This window comes from Hyperoodon ampullatus (genome assembly GCF_949752795.1).
Source record: "Hyperoodon ampullatus genome assembly, chromosome: 1".
Classification (NCBI taxonomy): domain Eukaryota; kingdom Metazoa; phylum Chordata; class Mammalia; order Artiodactyla; family Ziphiidae; genus Hyperoodon; species Hyperoodon ampullatus.
The window spans coordinates 161,419,983-161,441,435 of record NC_136914.1 but is presented as its reverse complement, the minus strand read 5'-3'; the positions used below and the strand labels follow the sequence as shown (position 1 = coordinate 161,441,435).

Genomic DNA, 21,453 nt, shown 5'->3' with positions numbered 1-21,453 from the left:
AGCTAAGGTACAGCTGGAAAGGTCTGGTCTGTTCTGCCACCTCCACCCACCTACGTGGGACTTCCATTACTTCTATTACAGTTCAGGGCCCTGCACACCATGCTCTTTGTGTCTATCATCCGAGCTCTTCGCTATGATTCAAACATCCCGCATCTTTGTCCTCCTGAAAATCTCCTACTTGTCCTTTGCGTCTCTGGTTCCCAAGGAGCCATTTTGAAGCATCCTCACTCTGCACATCTGTCGCCCTCTTCTCTGTGTTTGTCTCTCAAGCTCCTCTCCCCAGCTGGCACCACACTGTTTACCCCACCAGGACAGAGCTCTGCCAGGGGAGGGCCCAACACCCGAGGGGCCCAGCAGCCTCTAGATGAGAGAATCCATCCACTATACTCATTCACTCAACTAAGTAGTTCATTCCAGCTTCTCTACATTTTTTCTCTGCTATCACTACCTCTTACACTTTCTCTAGGAAACTTGCTACAGGGAACAACACAGTCTACTGCTTCTCTGATTTCACCACCCGAGCCCCTAAAGGCAGGTCCCTGTAAGTGTGCACCCTTCTCCCCTGCACAGGAAGCTAAAGTACAACCCCAAAAGTAACCTACACAAGCATCATATCTCGATGAAGCCTTTCATTTCATCTTTAAAGGTTTGTGGAATATATTCACAATAGCCAAAGTCAAAGCAACCCAAGGACCCCTCAACAGATGTACAGATAAACAAAATGGGGTCTATCTATACAGTGGAATATTATGCAGCCATAAAAGGAAGGAAATTCTAGCACATGCTACAACATGGATGACATTATGCTGAGTGAAATCAACCAGTCACGAAAGGACAAATCCCGTATGATTCCACTTATATGAGTTTCCTTGAGTAGTCAAATTCATAGAGTCAGAAAGTAGGATGGTGGTTGCCAAGGGCTGGGGAGAGGAGGGGGTGGGAGTTAGTGCTTCATGGGGACAGAGTGTCAGTTTGGGAAGATTAAAAGTTCTGGAGATGGATGGTGGTGACAGCTGTATACAACGTGAATGTACTTAATGCCACTGAACTGGATACTGAAAAAATGGTTAAGGTGGTACATTTCATGTTACATGTATTTTACCACAATAAAAAAAAAAAGGAAAATAAAAAGCTTGTGGAATTTTGTTTCCTGCTACGTAACCTATTTTTAAGAGTCGTATGCTTATATTCAGAGGTTTTAAAGTAGCTGGCACAAGGGAAAATATTTACATGGCATAGAGGCTGGCAGAAGATGGTGGCCTGGGTTCTCCCATGGCTGTGCAATTTTCCTGTGCCCATTGTGTGTCCTTCAGAGGAAAGCAAATCCCAGTTTAAAGAGCTCAGATTTCACCTGTGTGATCTGTCCTTCAGGAAAAACTCTGCTGCAGGAAGGAGGGAAAAAGTGCCCCAAAGAAGCAAATAGCCCACTTTGGGTATTATTGGCTGGAAAAGAAAACTCTGCTGGGGGACCTGCAAAGGCTTCTTGGAGAGGTGGTGCTTACCACAGGCCATGGAGAAGGAAAGACAACAAGTGAAACTAGCTCTTCAAAGACACGCTGTGGGGACCTGCATATCTGGGTCACAAAGCAGCCCACTAGCAACAGGGATCAGAGGCAATAACACACAGAACTACGGCATGAAAACAGCTTCTCTGGAAGAAGACTCTTCATTTCCCTGCTTGAAAGGAAACATGAAGTCTTGTTAACAGAAGGAGGCTACCAGACCCCAGTCTTTCCCTAGTTTGGAGCACCAGGTGACAGCCACTTGTGACAGTCCGGTGATCTGTTTCCATGGTAATTACGAATCACTGGCCTGCGCCTTCTAGGTAGGCTTTCTTCGAGGGCCAGTAGCCGTACTCAGCTTGTATGGAGGAGCCTGCACAGCTCGTAGAGGTGGTCCAATGTCCTTGTAAGACTGGGCGATGCCCTGTAAGAATGAGGCCCCAAGAGTGGTGTCAGATTACTTCCTCATGGGGACACTTGGAAACTGAGTCTCTGAAGTGCTTTACAGATCCTAACAGTCTTCCAGCAAACTTTTTTCCCACAGTTATTTTTTTTCACAGTAAGTTCACAAACAGAAAATATATTTACACCTTTGTTCATTCACCCAAAAAAATTTAATGAGCACCAAATATGTATAATATAAAGGAATGTGTGACACACCCAGGGAATGGGGACAGGTGTGTCACTAGACATGTATCTAATCCTGCTCAGAATTGAGGAGGGAAGTAGGCACCATGGTGAAAGGCATAGGCTCCAGAGCCAGTACTCTAAATTTGTTTGAGATTTTTGCACTTTAATTATCTAGATGATGGGGTGGGTGGCAATGTCTTTCCAGGCATAGAAATCAATTTTTCTATCTTAAATTTAAGCACTAATGATGTTTATTTAGCTGGGTGTTATGTTTATTTAGTCATGCACATGACTTAGCTTCTCTGAATTCCTAGCTTTGTCTTCTTCACTGGAGGAGTGCACCAGGTTCTGCCTGGTTTCCTTCCCCTGTGCCATGGCCTGGAAGGTCTTTCAAGGTCATACCCAGGACAGTCACAGGGCTCAACTCATTTGTTCCCTGTTTCTCAGGGATCACTTTTGACTGTTGTCCAGTGTTTTAAAAAAAACATTTCATACATTTTGTTCGTTGTTTTTGTTTTGTTTTGTTTTAGGTGAGGGGATAATTTGATGCTTCAATTCCGTTATGGCCAGAAGCAAAATAAGTCCCTAGTAAGGTTATTTTGATTATTAAATAATCTACTACTTTGAGAAAACTATAATTCAAAAAGAGTCATGTGGGGCTTCCCTGGTGCGCAGTGGTTGGGAGTCCACCTGCTGATGCAGGGGATACGGGTTTGTGCCCCGGTCTGGGAGGATCCCACATGCCGCGGAGCAGCTGGGCCCGTGAGCCATGGCCGCTGAGCCTGCACGTCCGGAGCCTGTGCTCCGCAACAGGAGAGGCCACAGCAGTGAGAGGCCCGCGTACCACAAAAAAAAACAAACAAACAAACAAAGAGTCATGTACCAAAATGTTCATTGCAGCTCTATTTACAATAGCCAGGACATGGAAGCAAGTGTCCATCAACAGATGAATGGATAGAGAAGATGTGGCATATATATACAATGGAATATTACTCAGCCATAAAAAGAAACGAAATTGAGTTATTTGTAGTGAGGTGGATGGACCTACAGTCTGTCATACAGAGTGAAGTAAGTCAGAAAGAGAAAAAAAAAAACCGTATGCTAATACATATACATGGAAACTAAAAAAAAAAAAAAAAAGGTCATGAAGAACCTAGGGGCAAGACAGGAATAAAGACTCAGACCTACTAGAGAATGGACTTGAGGATATGGGGAGGGGGAAGGGTAAGCAAGGACAAAGTTAGAGAGTGGCATGGACACATATACACTACCAAATGTAAAATAGATAGTGGGAAGCAGCCGCATAGCACAGGGAGGTCAGCTCGGTGCTTTGTGACCACCTAGAGGGGTGGGATAGGGAGGGTGGGAGGGAAGGAGATGCAAGAGGGAGGAGATATGGGGACATATGTATATGTATAACTGATTCACTCTGTTATAAAGCAGAAACTGACACACCATTGTAAAGCAATTATACTCCAATAAAGCTGTTAAAAAAAAAGAACCAAAAAAAAACCCCAAAACAAATACTTGAAATAAAATAAATAAATAAATAAATAATCTACTACTTTCAATTGACTGTAACAGTGCCTGACACACTGAAGTGTTGAATGATGGCTAGATGTTGTTGTTTATTGTTAGTATTAATTTTATTATTAAAGGTAGAACATGGTTGGTGCCATAGAGGAGGTCCATATATAGCACTATGATATTTTAGAGAATGGAAGAGGGGGAGGGGTCAGGGAAGGTTGTGAAGATATCAGCATTTGAACTGGATATTGAAGGACCCAGGCATTAAGGAAGAGGGAACAGCACAACCAAAGGCACTGAGGCAGGAGTGTATGGGGTCCCTATGGGGTTAGTGAGAGGGTGAATTAGACCAAAGCTGAAAGGAAAAGTGGAAGGTAAGGACATAGAGGTCAGACAGAAACCACATTACAGAGACCCTCACTGCCAAGGGAAGGTAGGTAGCCTTTCTCCGGAGGCAACAGAAAGCGCTTTGGCAAGCCTATTAAAGTTACTAAAAAGGAAAAACATGAGTGACAGGCAGGTGACCAAGAAATGGATGAGAGGTCCCCTCATTACACACCTGCCATGAGCTCATATTTTCACATTTCCTCCATGTGGTTTCAATCTTCCCCACCCCTGGACAGGTAGTGACCCAAATACCCTGTAAGGCCTAGTCCCCTGCAGAGATGCAGGGCAGAGTAAGGTGGCCATGAGGTATATCTCATTTTACTTATGCAAAGTCATTCCTAAAATGTGGGATAAGTGTAAAGTCTTTTGCATGTACTTCAAGAACAACTTGGACACTGAAATGAGCAAAAGAAAGATTCTCTAACATCCTCTTTCTTCTTCGGAAAGCTTAATCTGTTAATTCTAGCACCATGAGAATATGCCTCTAAAGAGGGCTTTCATCCTTGTTCAAAAGAACTCCTGGGAAAAGATACAGATTTGCATTTCTATGAGGTATGAATGACAGGTTTAACTAAATATTCAAGCTACCTAAATTAATAAAAATTCATTTGCAAAACAATATGCTGCTAAACACTCTTATTTTAAATGTGAAGTTCAAACAACTTCCTAACTAGTTTCCCTGGTAGAATGTGCAGTTTTGAAGGAGTAGCTTCTTCTATTCATTGGGATGTCCTTTAAACACAAAATAAAATCAACCTGTCAATCAGCAGAGAATTTTTGAGATTCTAAGAAGTTCAAGACTTTACACCCCTCCTCCTTGCACAAGTTTGGAAACATATACAACTGGATGCATGGGTGAGCCAGACAGACACCAAATGTCAGCTTTAATACTGATGGAAACTAGACTGGAGAATGTGGCTCAGATGTGTTTGCAAATGAGTGGACACTCCTCCAAACAGCAGGCCTCCCCGCTAGCTCATCACATCGTAGTCAGAAAATGGGGGCTTCCTGCAGGCAGGCTGGCTTCCAAAGAGAAGAGGGAGTTGCACTGAGCATGCTCAGTTCCTACTTTAATCTCGCCAATCAGGTAACACTCTCCTTGGAGAGAAGTGGGCAAGGAATGGAGAGAGGCCAGGATGCCACTTGCAAAGTCCCTCCATGTAGAAAGAGAGGGGTCAGAAAGGAGTCACATCAGGAATCTCACATCCAAATGCTGGGAGGAGATGCTGATGAAACACTATTTAAATATAAAAATGCACTCGTATTCTAGTGGCTGGCCCTCTCAAAGAGCAGGTCAGTTTAAACCATGGTTTGCAGGATGGGTTCAAAATTTAAGACTCTCTCCTTTATCTTGCATCAGGAGGGGAGTGGACTCAGTAAAGGTGTGTTGGGTTAATGTTTATTGAATGAAATAACACCCGGCTAAATAAACATCATTAGTGCTTAAATTTAAGATAGAAAAATTGATTTCTATGCCTGGAAAGACATTGCCACTCAACCCATCATCTGGATAATTAAAGTGCAAAAATATCAAACAAATTAAGAGTACTGCCTTAAACTAGTCAGTATAGTTTTATTTCTTGTGTTTATGGCTGATCTGTTATCTCCTACGTACAAATGTACCACCTAACTAGCTGTGTGACCTGGACAAGTTGCTTAACCTCTCTGAGTCTCAGTTTTATCTATGAAAAGCAAACAATAAAATGACAGGGAACAATGCCTAGTAGAGTCTGTGGTACCTAATGAGTCCCTAATAAATAGTAGCTGCCATATTCTTACCACTAGTATCATTTTGGTTATCATTACTATAATTAGTTAAATAGAGTCTCCTTTGGGTTGCAGGAAAAAGATAAAACAATAGTTTATAATATTGAGAGTTTTCTTTCCTCCTTTAAAAAGTTTTTTCATTTCTAATTATAAAAAACATGCACAATGTAGAAAAATATTAACAACTGAGATTCCTGGAGAAAGACAGTAGATTTATAACATGCATCTACTGCTCTCTTTAAGGCAGAAGGACTCAAGTAAAACTCTACATACTGACGACTAAAATCTCAGTTCTCTTCCCTCATTTGGCTCCTGACATATGGGCAGCAAGGCCTTTACCATTTAGGCAGGAGACTGGTCTTCTCTGGGCACTCTGACCAGATTTCAAGAAAGCTCTAAAGTTACACACATTGGGAATTCCCCAAGTGAGTGGTCCAGCCCAGTCACACCAGAGTGAAGGTCACAGTCTGCAAGCCCTACTTACAGCTCAGAGCCTACAAGTAGCTTTTAAGTACTCCACTCTTTTTTTTTTTTTTTTTTTGTAGTACGCGGGCCTCTCACTGTTGTGGTCTCTCCCATTGCGGAGCACAGGCTCCGGACGCGCAGGCTCAGTGGCCATGGCTCACGGGCCTAGCTGCTTCGTGACATGTGGGATCTTCCCAGACCAGGGCACAAACCCGTATCCCCTGCATTGGCAGGTGGACTCTCAACCACTGTGCCACCAGGGAAGCCCAAGTACTCCACTCTTAAATATGAGCAGACCACCAAGGATGGCCACATACCTGGGAAAGCCTCTAATGAACGTAGAGGTAATAATAAATATGCAGGAATTTTTTTGAAAAACTTAAATTAATGTTCTCAGAGAGATACAAGAGTTATAGTAGCCTTAAAACAAAAAGACAATGTTATTTCGTAGAGAGCATTCAGAGAGAAAAATTAGAAATTAAAAATATAAGTGAAAAACTCAAAAGTTCGGAAGATAAAACTTAAGATATTCCCCAGAATGTAAAGCAAAAGATAAAAAGAGAAGGAAAACAGTAAAAAAGAAAAATAGACAAGAGGTCTGACATCTAAATAATTAGAGATCTAGAAAGACAGATTAAAGATAGGAAGTTAATCATCAAAATTATTCAAGGAGGGCTTCCCTGGTGGCTCAGTGGTTAAGAATCTGCCTGCCAATGCAGGAGACACGGGTTTGAGCCCTGGTCCCAGAAGATTCCACATGCCGCAGAGCAACTAAGCCCATGCGTACAACTACTGAACCTGCGCTCTAGAGCCCACGAGCCACAACTACTGAGCCCGTGTGCCACAACTACTGAAGCCTGCGCACCTAGAGCCTGTGGTCCCAACAAGAGAAGCCACCACAATGAGAAGCCTGCGCACCACAACGAAGAGCAGCCCCCACTTGCCGCAACCAGAGAAAAGCCTGCGTGCAGCAACGAAGACGCAACGTAGCCAAAAATAAAATAAATAAATTTATAAAAAAAACTCTTCAAGGAAATTTCCCAGAATTCCAAGATTGGTCAAACTATTCATCAAATACAGGAGCAGAATAAAACAGCTTCAGTCTCGCCAAGCTTTGAAATATTAAATCTCCCATGTGTCCTCTCCTAGGAAACTAACACAGGCTATATTTCATTAAAATAAGGAACATATCGGGAAAGAAAGGGGTGAAGTGAATTTGTAGCATGACTTCAAGATGGCAGCTATACATAAGGTATCGAGGGCAACGTCCAGATTGGAGCACATCTCTCCAGAGGTACAGAGACAGATGTCCTCAAGAAAACGGAATTAGTAGAAGACATGACTTGTGTGATAGACCTGATAGGATATTTGGCCATCCATCAAGAAGTGATTGAATTAGTGATAACTACATAAAAAAGTAACCAAAAAAGAAACCAAAGGACAATAATAACTCCAGAAGAAACAAAAAGTTACAGAGGAATAAAAATAAATCTGTTTTTATATGGCTCAGATGTGAAAAACTTTTAAATAATCATAATAGAAACCTTAAATACGGATCTAACTATATGGAATGTGGGGGAGGACAGGAAGGGCTTATGTGTTGCAGGTTGAAAAAGACAGCTAAATCTTACCTTCTATAAAGAAAAGTGAATAGATAATACCCAAAATAGAGAAATCAAGAAATGGGAAGACTAAATATATGGAGGTAAACACCAAAAGATAAAACTAAAAAACTTAAAAGTTGTTACCTCTGGGGATTTGAAAATGTGTATGTGTGTGGCTGCAAGGGGTGCTTTTTTCTTCAGCACAAAACTTGCAGAGTTACATGACTCTTTAAAAGAGTGCATACATGTGTAAGTTTGATACAGATGAAAAGTAAATTTTAGAATGGACAATATAGAAGAATGTTACTACATTCAAACTATCCAAAGATAACCATGGCAACATTTTGGTATGTGAAAAGTAGAAGTAGAATAAAAGATTAGACTGTTCGTAAGGCCTTGAATGTTGTGCTCAGGAATCTGGGTTTTGTTTGGGAGCAGTGGGAAACTATGAAGCTTCCCTTAGGAACTCTGCTCAATATTCTGTAATAACCTAAATGGGAAAAGAATTCGAAAAAGAATAGATATGTATATGTATAACTGAATCACTTTGCTGTACACCTGAAACACAACATTGTTAATCAACTATGCTCCAATATAAGATAAAAATTTAAAAAAAGAAAGAAACTTTCCTTAAAATGGTGTTTCAGGGAGATGACTCTGACAGAGTCTGCCTCAAGGGATAAAACAGGGGCAAGAGTAGACATGAAGAGAACCATCTGGAGGCTTTCCCAGTCTTGGTAGATGGATGAATGGATTTTCTCGCCTCTTCATAAAATGCATTCCCTTCCAATATGCCTTTTTTTCTAAGCTTTATAAAGACCTGTACCATCAGTTTTCTCTCTTGTCAGGTCATCTGAAAATGAGCACATTATTCTCATGCTTAAGCTCTAGTCACTTCTGAAATGACAGGTGTGTGAAGAGCTGTTCCTGACAGAAGCGCCAGCCACCTCTGCATAATTGCCGAGGCTGCTTCAGAAACACACTAGGATGCATGGTTGATTGCAGTGCAAGAGTTCCACTCCTGATGGAGGGGTTGTTAATGAAGTATGCAAGCATGGCATATCGTGAAACCTGGAAATAGTGAATGAATAATAGATGGGTGAATGGTTATGTGGTAGACACACCACCCAGATGGAGAGCAACATCATTAAAACAGTACCAGAGATTGTGCGTGAGCAGAAAATATGGTCATGTCACTTTCATTTATATTTAAATGTTCCTAGAGAAAATTTATGAGAAATTTATATATACTTTGTGCAAAACCAGCAAGAGAATGCACCAAAGATGAACTGAAATATTGCCTTCATTTCTGGATCCATCAATTAAAATTCTGCTAACAGAACACAGAGGTGGGCATCAAGAGACTGGAACCTTATCCTTGCTGAAGTGTCTGGCCTCAGGGCCCCTCAGTCCCCAGAAACCAATCCAGCTCTTGACAGGGGCTGGGATTGCAACCTTAACCTCCATCTCACACTGACAAGTAGAAGGAAAAGAACAGGTCAGACTAAGACACGGCCCCCCAATCCCTAGAACCAACGAGAGCAGAGGTCAGGAGAGGACTGGCCAACAGAGACTGACTTCTAGAACTACTAATGAATATATCCTGTGAAATACTCTCTACGAAGTGCCTAAATCTTGTCAATTTTTCCTCAAAAGGTCTGAGCTTCTCAGTGTAGCTGTCAGGACTCTCATGACCTGGGTCCTCCCTGCCTCTAGTGCTCCTTTCTCCATAGCTAACAGAAAATACTCAGCCTTTTTGAGGACAAATAAAGCCACAAGGTAAGCCTCAATAAATTCCAAAGACTTATTATCATATACACTTTGTTCTCTATCTAAAACATACTAAACGTAGAAATCAATAACAGAAGGATAGTTTTTTTTTTCTTTTTAAGGATCTGTTAGAAGTAAAAACCAATCAAAAAAGGATAGGTTAGAAAGTTCTGCTTCTGGCCATGATACAGGAACAGGGAATAAATTTACTCTGTAACCAGATTTGCTTTCCCACAGCTAGAAAACTAGACAAATCACAAGATGCAATGGTTTTCAGACACTGGACAACAGGCAGCACAGAACTGGGATACTTGAGAGAAAGGAAATATACAAGGCGAGCCCCACGGTTGCCCCAGCTTACAGCCTGAATGCAGTTCCTAGTACACAAAAGGATGTGTTGGGGAACCCAGGGAAAGACCAGCAGGCTCAGTACTTTCAGAAAACAAAAGCAGAGTTTGGGAGGCCCCTGTGCCTAGCATTTGTGGGGCAGAGTCCTAAAGAGGAGGGAGCTGCTGAGAGAGAGACAGAGAGAGACAGAGACAGAGAGAGAGAAAGAGAAACAGAGACAGAGAGAGAGAGACAGAGAGAGACAGAGACAGAGAGAGAGAGACAGAGAGACAGAGAGACAGACAGATCCAGAGATTTTCAGGAGTGTCCTCAAGGCTTTGGCTGAATACTGTGCATGCTTGAAAAAAACCCAAATAACAAACCGATGTCAGGCCAGGGAAAGAACCACCAGAAAAAATAGGCAGAACCATTGCTGGAGCTCACACAGAGCTGGGAAGAGTTTGTGTTCCCACTACCCAGAGTGAAAAGACCCCACAACACACAAAGTATCAGGTAGAGTCCTCAGAAGTGTGTTGCCTCAGCAGCGGGGATACATTAGTCCTCGACTAAAGGCAGCTCTTGACCCAACCTAACAAAGCTTAAAAGCAAGCCTTGAAAGGATAAAATTAATCCAAAATAACATACCTACATGTCAAAACTTCACTATTAAAGAAAATACAAAATCCAGTACCCAACATGTAAAATCTACAATGCCTACCATCCAATCAAAAATTACCATGCATGCAAAGAAGCAGGAAAATATCCATAATCCAGGGAAAAATCAACCAATGGAAATGAGAGAGGTGATGGAATAAGTAGACAAGGACATTGAAACACTGATAAGAAAAAGAAATGAGGTGTAAGGATCAGAAAGGAGGCTACGAAGCTGTGATTATTTGTAGACATTATGACCAAATGCAAAAAATCAACAGAATCAACAGACACATTCTCACAGCGATCTTAAGAGGTAGGTGTACCTATAGCATCCACACTTGAAAGATGAGTATGCTAGGGCATAGAGTGGTTAAGTAACTTGCTCAAGGTCACAAGGCTATAAAGTGACAGAGATAGGGACTTGGACCCAGCAGTCTGGCTCCAGAGATAGAATAAGGGAGTCTGGAAAGACTTATAAAAATTAGTAACATTTCTTTACATCAGTATCAAATAAGCCGAAAACATAATTGAAAATAGGTAATAACTCACAATTGCAACTAAACCTATAATGTATCTAGGAATCATCAAAAAGAATACACAAGACCTTATGTATATGTATACCTTATGCATAAGGTGACCCTATGATTTATCGCCCAAGTTGAGAGTAAAAGGAAGAGCTAACGGGAAGGGACATGGGGATGACAGGGGAGACTGGGACTGTCCCAAGCATAACGAGATGGATGTTCACCCTACTTAATGGAAACAAATATAAAATCTATTAAAGATCCTAAAAGAAGATCCACATAAAATAAGAAACATTCCACCTTTTTGGAGGGGAAGACAATTCTCAAATTAACCTGTAATTTTAGTTCAATCCAACAGAAATTTATCTTGGAACTTGATTAACTTATTCTAAAATGTACATGCCCTCCAGAGTCCTCCAGGTTGAAAATAATGCATCTGTGCATTTGTAATGAGCCCATCAGAAGGACTGGGATGTCTGTGGAGTGTCACAGGTGCACACCAGCCACTTAGGATGTCTGCCTCTGACCAGAGCTGATAACCCATCAGCTGGACAGAAAAGGTGGGCAGGCAGGAAGTCCACTTTCATGCCTCTGCCTGTCTCTCTTTTCCTCCCTGAATCAGTCGTACAAGTCTTTCTGAATGAGTCACATACCACTCATTCAAGGCAGAGCTCAGCATAGTCAGGTGGCTTCTATGTGAAAGCAGGAGGCAAACTTGTAAACGGTCGATGCACAAACTGGCTGCTCATCTAAAACCGCGAACATCTCAAGTGCAGGATCCTGCAACAGTGCCCGGCCCAGAGAACAGGCTACAAAATGTTCTAAAGGAGGAAGTAAAGGAGAATGAGAGAAAGGGGAAAGCTAAGAAGGGCAAGGAAAAGGAAAAAGGTGGAAGAAAGGGAGGGGACAGGGGGAAGAGGACCAAACAGCCCTGCTGGGAGGCTGAAGCCTTCTCGCTGTCACTGTGGACCCAGCACCATGATGGAAAGGGCATGGGTGATGGAAGCAGACGTGCCTTGGGGGAGCCCCAGCTCAACCACTCACTGATGGCGTGACCTTGGGCAATTCTCTCAACCTCTCCGGATGGCAGAGTCCAGACCAGGGACATATCAACCTGGGGCTGAGGGTTGCAGGGATATCTGATGCAGATTCTAGTAAAGAAAGGGGGCACCTGGCAGGTGCTTCCAGCATGCTCTGCAACCCCAGCTGTGAAGCCACAGTCCCTTTGGGGACAGTATGCTGCCAGCCAAGCAGGGGCTTAACAATGGGTCTTGGGGCAGTGGCCATTAGGTCCCTGCTCCATCTTGAGAGCTACATGAGCTTGGAAGGGATTCCCAGTCCTGAAGCACAATCAAACAACTCTCAGCTGCTGGCATGCCCCCCAAGGGCTGTCATTTCTGTGTAATTACTCTGCAAATAAAAAATCTGGGGCTTCCCAGGTGGCGCAGTGGTTGAGAGTCCACCTGCCGATGCAGGGGACACGGGTTCGTGCCCCGGTCCGGGAAGATCCCACATGCCGCGGAGCGGCTGGGCCCGTGAGCCATGGCCGCTGAGCCTGCGCATCCGGAGCCTGTGCTCTGCAACGGGAGAGGCCACAACAGTGAGAGGCCCATGTACCGCAAAAAAAAAAAAAAAAAAAAACTGAATAATTGCCGCTCGGATGCTAAGAGATGCAGTCGACCGATTTCGGGAGGAAAATCAAAGCCGCTGACTGGGGAGTGACTATTTTATTGGCACTTGCCACAATTAGATAGCCATTTGTGAAGATGGCCTGTCATGAAAAGGTCACAGCTGACAAATGACTCTTGGCTGCCTTTCTCCATGAGGCCGGGATTAGGTAGCCTATGAGTTGCTCCATTATTGGGGAAATGGGCACTGGAGCCTACTCCAAAGTTAAAAAGCACCTTCCAATCCATTTGTTCCTCACAAATCCAGTGACTAGTGGGTTATCATTGTCTTAATCCTGATTTTACAGATGTGGGAGCCAAGGCACGTTCATCCAACATTACACAATTGTGGGAAATAACCATGTTCCGTGAGAATATTCCCTGTCAAAGACGAAGAAGAGATAGAGCTTTAGTTTGAAGTGCTGGATCCACCACCGCCTGGCTGCAGAAACCTGGATGAACTCACTGTGGAGACTCAGTTTCCACATCTGTAAAATAGGGATATGGACCGTTCCTACCTCTTAAGGAAGTCGGGAGGGGTAAAGCCCATAATGGAATGAAAGAGAGACAGGCTAGAATGGGGGAAGCATGTGCGGTCAGGTGAACTCATGGTGGGTGGGCTGCTGAGTTTGGCTCAGGAAACTTCGGGACCTTCTCAACCCATCCTTCATCCTGTCCCTCTCCTCCTTCTACAGCGCTGGTGAGACTCAGCCCATCTTCCCAGACAGGCACTTGAGACCCTCCACCCCGGGTCTGTTCCCCCATCCCCTCGGGAGACCCAGCACCCCAGCAGAGCAGGCTTTTCACGGGGCTGCAGACTCTCTGGGCTCCCCTGGACCTGCATTGTGTCCTTGGCCATGGCTCAGGCCACCCGGGCAGGCTTGGCTCAGCTCTGCTCTGGGAGCCCCACTTCTGCTCCTCCAGGAAGGCTGCTGCCAGGACCCCCCCAGGGACACCTGTGATTGTGTGACTGAGTCTGTTTAACTCTGGGATGTTTAGCAAACCCAACTGGCTCTCATACTAATTTCTATCTTCTGAATTAGCCTTTAACAGTAAGACAGATGATATTTCCACCTGTACCTGCCTTAGTCTTTGTCTTGTGTCTCAATTTTATATAGAACACAAGTGGGAATAGGGTGCTACTTCTTGTGTCCCTTAAGACATCAACAACCTGTACACACCTGGAAGGAGCCATGACCTTGCCTGGAGCAGGTTCTATGGCTCTTTGCTGGATTAAGCATTTGTGTTCTGAGAAATACACTTACATCAAAAAAAAAAATTAAAATAACTAAGTAAAGGACCTGAGGGACAGAAGATAGGAACAAAAACAGCAGCTCTAGAATATGGTCTGTACATCCACTCACTGACACAGTCCTCTGGGAGTCTGCCCTTTGCTGGGGAAGGCAGCGGGCCCCCGGCAGTGACAACACGGTGTCGACCCTTACATGTCACCTCCTCAGAGAGACCTCACCTGACTCTCCCACCTACAGTGGATCCCACTTCCCCCTCGCCATCCCCTCATCCCATCACTATCACACCATCTTATTCATTTCTTTATTGGCACTGACCATGATCTATCATTTTAAGTGCTCTTTGTCTAGAATGTGAGTCTCTGAGAGCTGGGACCACCCCAGCGGTCGTGAACACGATGCCTGGGACATTGCTGCCTCCTCAGCATCCCAGTGGAATGAAGGAACAGCGTGAGATATGCTAGGACGGGAAGGGAAGTTGGCAGGGGGAGGGGTAAGTGGGAGAACTGGGTGTTCCGGGAAGGCTTCTTGGAAGAGGGGGCACCTGAGGACAGAGGCTGTGCCTTAGGACAGATGAGGACAAAGTCCACTTCTTCAGGTAAAAAGAGGTGGGAAGGTAAATCCAGGAAGAGGGAAAGACAAGGGTAAACAGCACGTGGTCATACGCAGTATGCGCAGAAACAAAAGTGTACCAAAAGGGGTCTGGTGAGGGAGGCTGGGTTGCTTGTGGGGCACAGAGGAGGGTGTGCAAGATAAATGCGGAGACAGAAGTGAAGCAGCACAAGTGAACCCCTCAGCACAGAGCCAGGCACAAGGATGGTGGCAACCACAGGCCACGGACGCAGCACCAGAGATGAGGCCAGAAGAATGGACCTGAGAGAGACCTCCTGGGGAAGAAGTGGAGGAAGAAGGTTCCAGGCAGAAGGACCAGGTGAAAAGGGGCAGGTGCGCGGGGTGGGTCCCACCTGCAGGAACACAATGTAAAAACCAGGTGCTGCAGGGAGGAGGAAGGGGAAGCTGGGGCGAAGTGAGAGAGTGGCATGGACTTATATATACTACCAAATGCAAAATAGATAGCTAGTGGGAAGCAGCTGCATAGCATAGGGAGACCAGCTCAGTGATTTGTGACCACCTAGAGGTGTTGGATAGGGAGGGTGGGAGGGAGGGAGACGAAAGAGGGAGGAGATATGGGAACAGATGTATACGTATAACTGATTCACTTTGTTATAAAGCAGAAACGAACACACCATTGTGAAGCAATTATACTCCAATAAAGATGTAAAAAAAAAAAAAAGATGTTAAAAAGAAAAAAACAGGTGCTGGGTGGAGATGGACAGTCACAGCCCCCAAGGGCTCTGTGTGCCCTTAAACTGGGCAGCTGCCAGCCCTGCCATGTGCTATGAGGAGCGACAGATGGAACACTGACCTTTTCAACCAGGTCTTCGGGGGCCTGTTCCTCAAAGAGCTGAATTTTATCTTCAGTGCACTTCTTCAAAAGGTCTGTCTTGCTTTTGCTCTTGGAGCGTGGCTTCCTCACCTTGGACTGTGGCTGGAGAGAGGGGAGAAAACATGGACGAGAAAGTGATCACCAGTAGGTTCGTGCAGCCCCTGGTCTCCCCAAGCCCAGAGAGGCTCCTGCAGCTCTGGGCATCGCACAGCTGTCTTAGCCAGAGAGGGGAGGAGAGATGAACACTCTCCTGGAATGAACTCCGTTCATGGGCCTTCGGTCTTGGCATACTTTGGGAGCTAATCCCATCAAAGGGAGGAGAGGGATGCTCGTGGGCACAGCCGGAGCTTTGCAGTCAGACAGACAGCGGCCCCACCTGCGTCCACCTCCTCTCCAGTGGGGGATCTCAACCCGTCAGCCTCTGTGAGCAGGCACAGGATGGAAGAGGTCCTTGTCCTTGGGAAGCTTACAAAATAGCAGAGGAAAAAATCAGTAAACATGAAAACAAATAACTGACCAAGACACTCTCAGAGGGTTGGTGAGTGCCATGAAGACAAGGAGACGGAATGAGCATGCTGGCTATATTATCTTACATTAGACGGATGGGGACACGTTTGCAGAGGTGAACGGCTGCTGAGGACATCCGTATGCATGCATTCAAGGAGGCATTATGCGTGGGCTTTAACATATACCATCCTCCTAGAATAAGAGTCTGCACAACGTACACACACATACCAGCTTCTCACAAATGTAAAGAAGTGACATTGCAGCTGAGCCCCGCATGACAAGGTGTCAGGAGTGTGAAAATGTGGGAATAGAAGGTTCCAGACCCTGAAGACCTGAAGCCCAGAGCAAGGGTGAGAGGGGTCGAAGAAGAGGTTGTGTGTGACTTCCCTGGTGGTCCAATGGTAAAAACTCTGCCTTCCAACGCAGGGGACCCAGATTCGATCCCTGGTCAGGGAACTAAGATCCCACATGCGGCAGGGCAACGAAGCCTGCGTAACACAACTACTGAGCTCGCACACCTCAATGAGAGAGTCCATGTACTGCAAAAACTACAGAGCCCACGCATGCGCTCTGGAGCCTGCTCGGAGCCCGCACGCCACAAAGAGAAGCCCGTGCTTCCATAACGAAGACCCAACACAGCCAGAGAAAAAAAAAAGAAAGAAAGGAAATAAAATAAATAATTAAAAAAGAGGAGAGGTTGTGGGTGCTCAGTAAAATGATATTCAGCAAATGAATGAATGAATGAATGAGTGTAGCAGATGCTACACTCTCTGAGCCTCAGTTTCCAGACCTGTAAAATGGAGCTAATAATACCTACCTCATAGGATTACTGCAAGAACATAACACAGTGGAACATAAATGTAACATAATCTAACATAATAAACAGAAAAATATAACAATACAGCATACTGTAACACAACATGATAGAACATAACAACATGCTATAACAGAATGTAGCATAAATGAGAATATAACAATAAGACATGATATAACATAGCAAAACAAAACACCATGCAGTACAGCATAATGTAGCATGATCAACACAACACACACCACATGTAAGATGCTCGGTGCAATACGTGGCTGGTGGTCACTCCCCATGAGGGCCAGTCCTCCTCCCTTCCCAACTCACACACCCACCCTTCCTCCACTCTTTCACTGTCGTGATCTCCCAGAGCCTGCTCTAGACCTGGACTCAGGCCTGCCCACCAGACTCTGACCCGGCTCCTATGGCCATGGTGATAATGCAAGAGAAGACCCCCATGTCCTCAGGGCCTGCCCCAGCGCACTCAGAGGAAGCAAGCACGTACACAGCAATTCACTGAGTTCAGAGACCCCCATTTGACAGAGGAGGAGACTGAGGCCAGAACAGAATTGGTGGCCTCAGCCACATCATGGGAGCCCTAAGAACTAGATGGTGAGCTTCCTGACTCCTGCACCCAATGTCTTTAAAAACTCGGCCTGGGCTCAGCTAATCCCATGAGTGAACTATAGTTTTTAATCTCCTGATCTAATGGTGATAATACCAAAAAGAGGAAATTGGGGGTCAACCCCTCTTAGGAACAGAGCTAGGCTGATGGGTAAGACCCTGAAGCCCAGAGCAAGGACTGGCACTGGAATGGGGGGAAGCCAGAGTGGGGAGGGGGTGGGGCAGATCGTGTGCCTCCCTCCCAGCCCCACGCACAGTGATGTCAAGTCGGTATTGGCCTTGGAAGGAGTATTTACACCAGGGAAATAGGCAAATGCTACAAATCAGGAACTCTGAACCCCCAGAGTCAGTTTACCAGCATGTGACTGGTCAGGGGTCAGGCCACAGGGGGCCTTGAGATCATGGTGGAAGTTATAGCTGGGCAGAGAGCACCAAGGATGTGCCTGAATTTTGTTTTCTCCTCAAGGAGAAGCAGTAGGTTTAAAGTCAGAAAGCACCAGCTCCAAGATGAGTCCTTCTACTTCCTCCTACGTCGGTCAACCACTTTTCCTCTGCTGGCTGGTGCTTTCATCTGTAGAATGGGGACAAACTATCTACCTCCTGGCCCTGCTATGAACCACAGATGAACTACTGGAAGTGTAAGTGATTCGAAATGTTTTCAATCTCAACATAATATCAACTCCAGGGAAGTCCCCGCATTCCGCCCACATCCGGTGGTTGGTTGGTTCAGTCAATAAAATTTATTGCACACCTATTATGCACCAGGCACCTTCTAGGTGCTGGGATGGAGTGGTGAATGGGAACTACAAACAGGGAGCTTGTGGGCAGTGGGAGCACAGACCGTGAGTAAGTCAAGAAACCAGGACATTGCAGATAGCAATCAATTCTCTGAAGAAGCGGGAACGCAGCATGTGATAAAGGATGCCTGGGCAAGTGGTGATCTTGGATAGTGCTCAGGGAAGACCTCTGTGCAGGTGACGTTTGAATTGAGATGTGAAGAGACCATAAAGAGCTGGCCCTGTGAGGTTCTTGGCAAAGAAAACAGCAAGTTCAGAGGCCTTGTCTCAGGTGGGATTCCCCAGAGGCAGAGCCAGAGACAGGGACTGGGGTGCACGCAGTTTCCTGAGAGAGGACCTCTGAGCAAGGCATAGGGGGTGAGGGAACCAGGACAGGAGGGGGAAGGGCCACGCATGGTGGAGGTCTCAGGTAGGGTCTGGCCTTGACTGGTCCATAAGGGGCTCCAGAGTAAACCCTGCACCCAAGAGTTGCCTCGTCTGTGGCACATAACACGTGCTCACCACAGGCATCTGTCAATCATCACCCGACGAGGCCCAGGGTGAGAGATGCCCTTTGCCACCTGAGCTGAGCATCTTCTTTGTGTCACTTACAGAAGTACTCTGAGTGGGTCACTGGCTGTGGCCAAGGCGGGGGCAGGAGGAAGAGTCACCTTTCAGGGCAGGTGGCTCCCATCGCTGAGGGGAATGCTCAGGAGAGGGGCACACTGTGAGCCGTGAGTGGCAGAGACTCAGGGCCATTGGTGGACACTGTAAAGTCCAGGTACCAGTGTGTCCACTGCAGAACTTAAGGTGCTTCCAGGAACAGCTGATGCCAACAGGGTCAGAGAGGAGAGGGTGGGAGATGAGCTGAGGGTTGGTGGTGGAGCCAGATCCTATAGTATCAACCGCCAGAGGAGGCCCCGCTTCTGCACCCACAAGGCCCCGAGATGCCCATCCTACCTGCAGCTCAGGGGCGGCCAGTGCCTGGTCCAATTTCAGGAACTCTGCTTCTCGCCATGCGGTTTGAAATTGCTGCAGCAGGACTCGGGCCCGGATTTTGGGAAGGGCCAAGCTCCTGTCCATCTGAGCGAAGCAGCCGTGAACTTCCTGCCTCATCCCGAGCAGCTCCTCTTCGGACAGGGAGAAGGCAGAGGACCAGAGCTTCCTGGAAGAGCAAGAACAGTGATATGTTCTCGTGGAGAGAAGACAGTGCAGGGTGTGCTGGGGGGAAAGTGTAAATTCAAAGCTCCAACTCCACTAGTCAAATCCACGTCTGGAAAAAAACCACCATCTCCTTAATCGGGCATTCATTCCACAAGGATTTCTTGAGCACCTAATGTGTGTCATGATGGACACAACATCATATCATGGCTAAGAATTCACAGTTGAATGAGACAAGCCTGTGAGTAGGCAACAGGCGTCCCAGCGCTCATGACCTTGAAGAGAACCTGTCTCCGTTTAGAACAGACATGAAGACAAAGAACTGTCCACCGAGCCTGGCCAGCAGCAGATTGTAAGTAGGGACCAGCAGCCCAGAGGAGAGATGCCCAACTCGGCAGGTCATGGGGAAGGGGGGCCTTGTGCTGGGTCTTTATAGGATGACGAGTGACAGCTCTCACTTAGGGAAAACATATTCCATGCTGGAAACCGTTAGGGGCTGACTGTGTGCTCCCAAAAGATATGTTCAAGTCCTAACCCCTGGTACCTCTGAATGTGACCATATTTGGAAATAGGGTCTTTGCAGAGGCAGTTTAGAAGTAAGTTAAGATGGGGTCATATTGCAATAGGGTGGACCCTTAATCCAATATGACTGGAGTCCTTCAAAGAAGAGAAGACACACACACAAGAAGGCCATGTGATGATGGGTCTACAAGCCAACAAGTGCTGAGGATTGTAGCAACAGCAGAAGCTAAGAGAAAGGCAGGGATCAGATTCTCTCCTGGAACCTTCAGACAGAGCATGACCCTGCCAACACTTTGATTTGGACTTCTGGCCTCCAGAACTGGGAGACAATACGTTTTTGTTGTTTTAAAGCCCCTGGTCTGTGGTGCTTTATTATGCCAGCCCCAGGAAACATTTACTGGCATCCTCACTAATCCTTTGGCGACTCAGTCCTCAATTTACAAATGAGGAAATTAAGGAATGTCCCCCTCTTCCTCCCAGGCAAGGACTGCAGCCACTCTACAGGGGAGAATGGCCACAAGCTCTCTTTCCCACCTCTGGGGATCCAGTCTGGCCAATGAGGTGGAAGAGGAGGTCTGCTGGGACTTCTGAACAGAACGTCCTCCCTGACCCAGGAGACAGCATCTGGGGGGAGGCCATCTCTTCTGTCCTGTTTTGGGCAACGTGTGTCTGTTCACTGATCACTCAAAAAATCTTCATGTGGGCCTGTGGGACTTCAGCTCACCTAGAAAGTTCTCTCGTGGAAACAGAATAAGACCGAAAGGGCTGACTTGGGCCCCCAGACAGAAGCAGTCTGAAGGCCCCAAGCCCATGTATTGGGTTCCCTGGGACTCACCAATTTTTCTGAAGCACTTTAGGAAACTGCAGCTGTTCCTTTGTACCTTCCCTCGTGGAGAATCTTTGCCCTACGTGTTTGCTGCTTACGTGGACTCCAAGGTGAAAGCAACTCTGAAATGAATCTGAGTCTTTATTCTTGCCCATCTTCAAACCAGATTGGCCCAGGGTGGTCTGGCTTTAATCCTCCACTAGGTAGGCACCAAGATAATACAGAAATATAGGAGATAGGGTCTTTGCCCTGAAGGATTTTAAAACCCAGGCAGGAGTTTAGCAAAAAGGTCTCAAAGACACTTTCCCTGGCAAAATATGCATCTTTATTGATTTTTATTTTATAGGACCAGGTTTACAGCAACTCTCTCTTGCTTGAAATTGAGAAGCTTATAAAAATATGTTTCAAAACTATTGTGCAAAGCCATTTCTACTTAATGCCTCAGAAATAAAGGCTACAACCTTTTAGGGTCTTAAATAAGCAAAGTATATAAGCAGACTCAGATTGTGTGTATTGTTAGTTGACCCCCTTTAACCCTTAGGAAAATCATAAAGAGTTTTCTGATACCAAAGTGAGATCTCTCTTTTCCTGTTGAAGGACTCAGTCGGCGGCTGCTTTAATAATACTCCCTGCAAAATGGAACCACATGAAGTCAAAGAAGATGACCATCCAATGATGGGAATGTCAAGTCCGATCCATACACTTTGAAGA

General features: G+C 45.6%; 1 protein-coding gene across 1 annotated transcript in view; it reads right to left on the bottom strand.

Moving 5' to 3' along the window:
- The window catches only part of EVC2 (EvC ciliary complex subunit 2), a gene marked incomplete at both ends in the record, with an annotated part of 138,142 nt that overhangs the window by 23,936 nt on the left and 92,753 nt on the right, over nucleotides 1–21,453 (bottom strand). Inside the window, 2 exons of the mRNA XM_079696542.1 lie at nucleotides 15,501–15,623; nucleotides 19,194–19,398. Of these exons, the coding sequence (XP_079552668.1) occupies nucleotides 15,501–15,623; nucleotides 19,194–19,398 (328 nt within the window). The remainder of the gene's footprint in view (nucleotides 1–15,500; nucleotides 15,624–19,193; nucleotides 19,399–21,453) is intronic.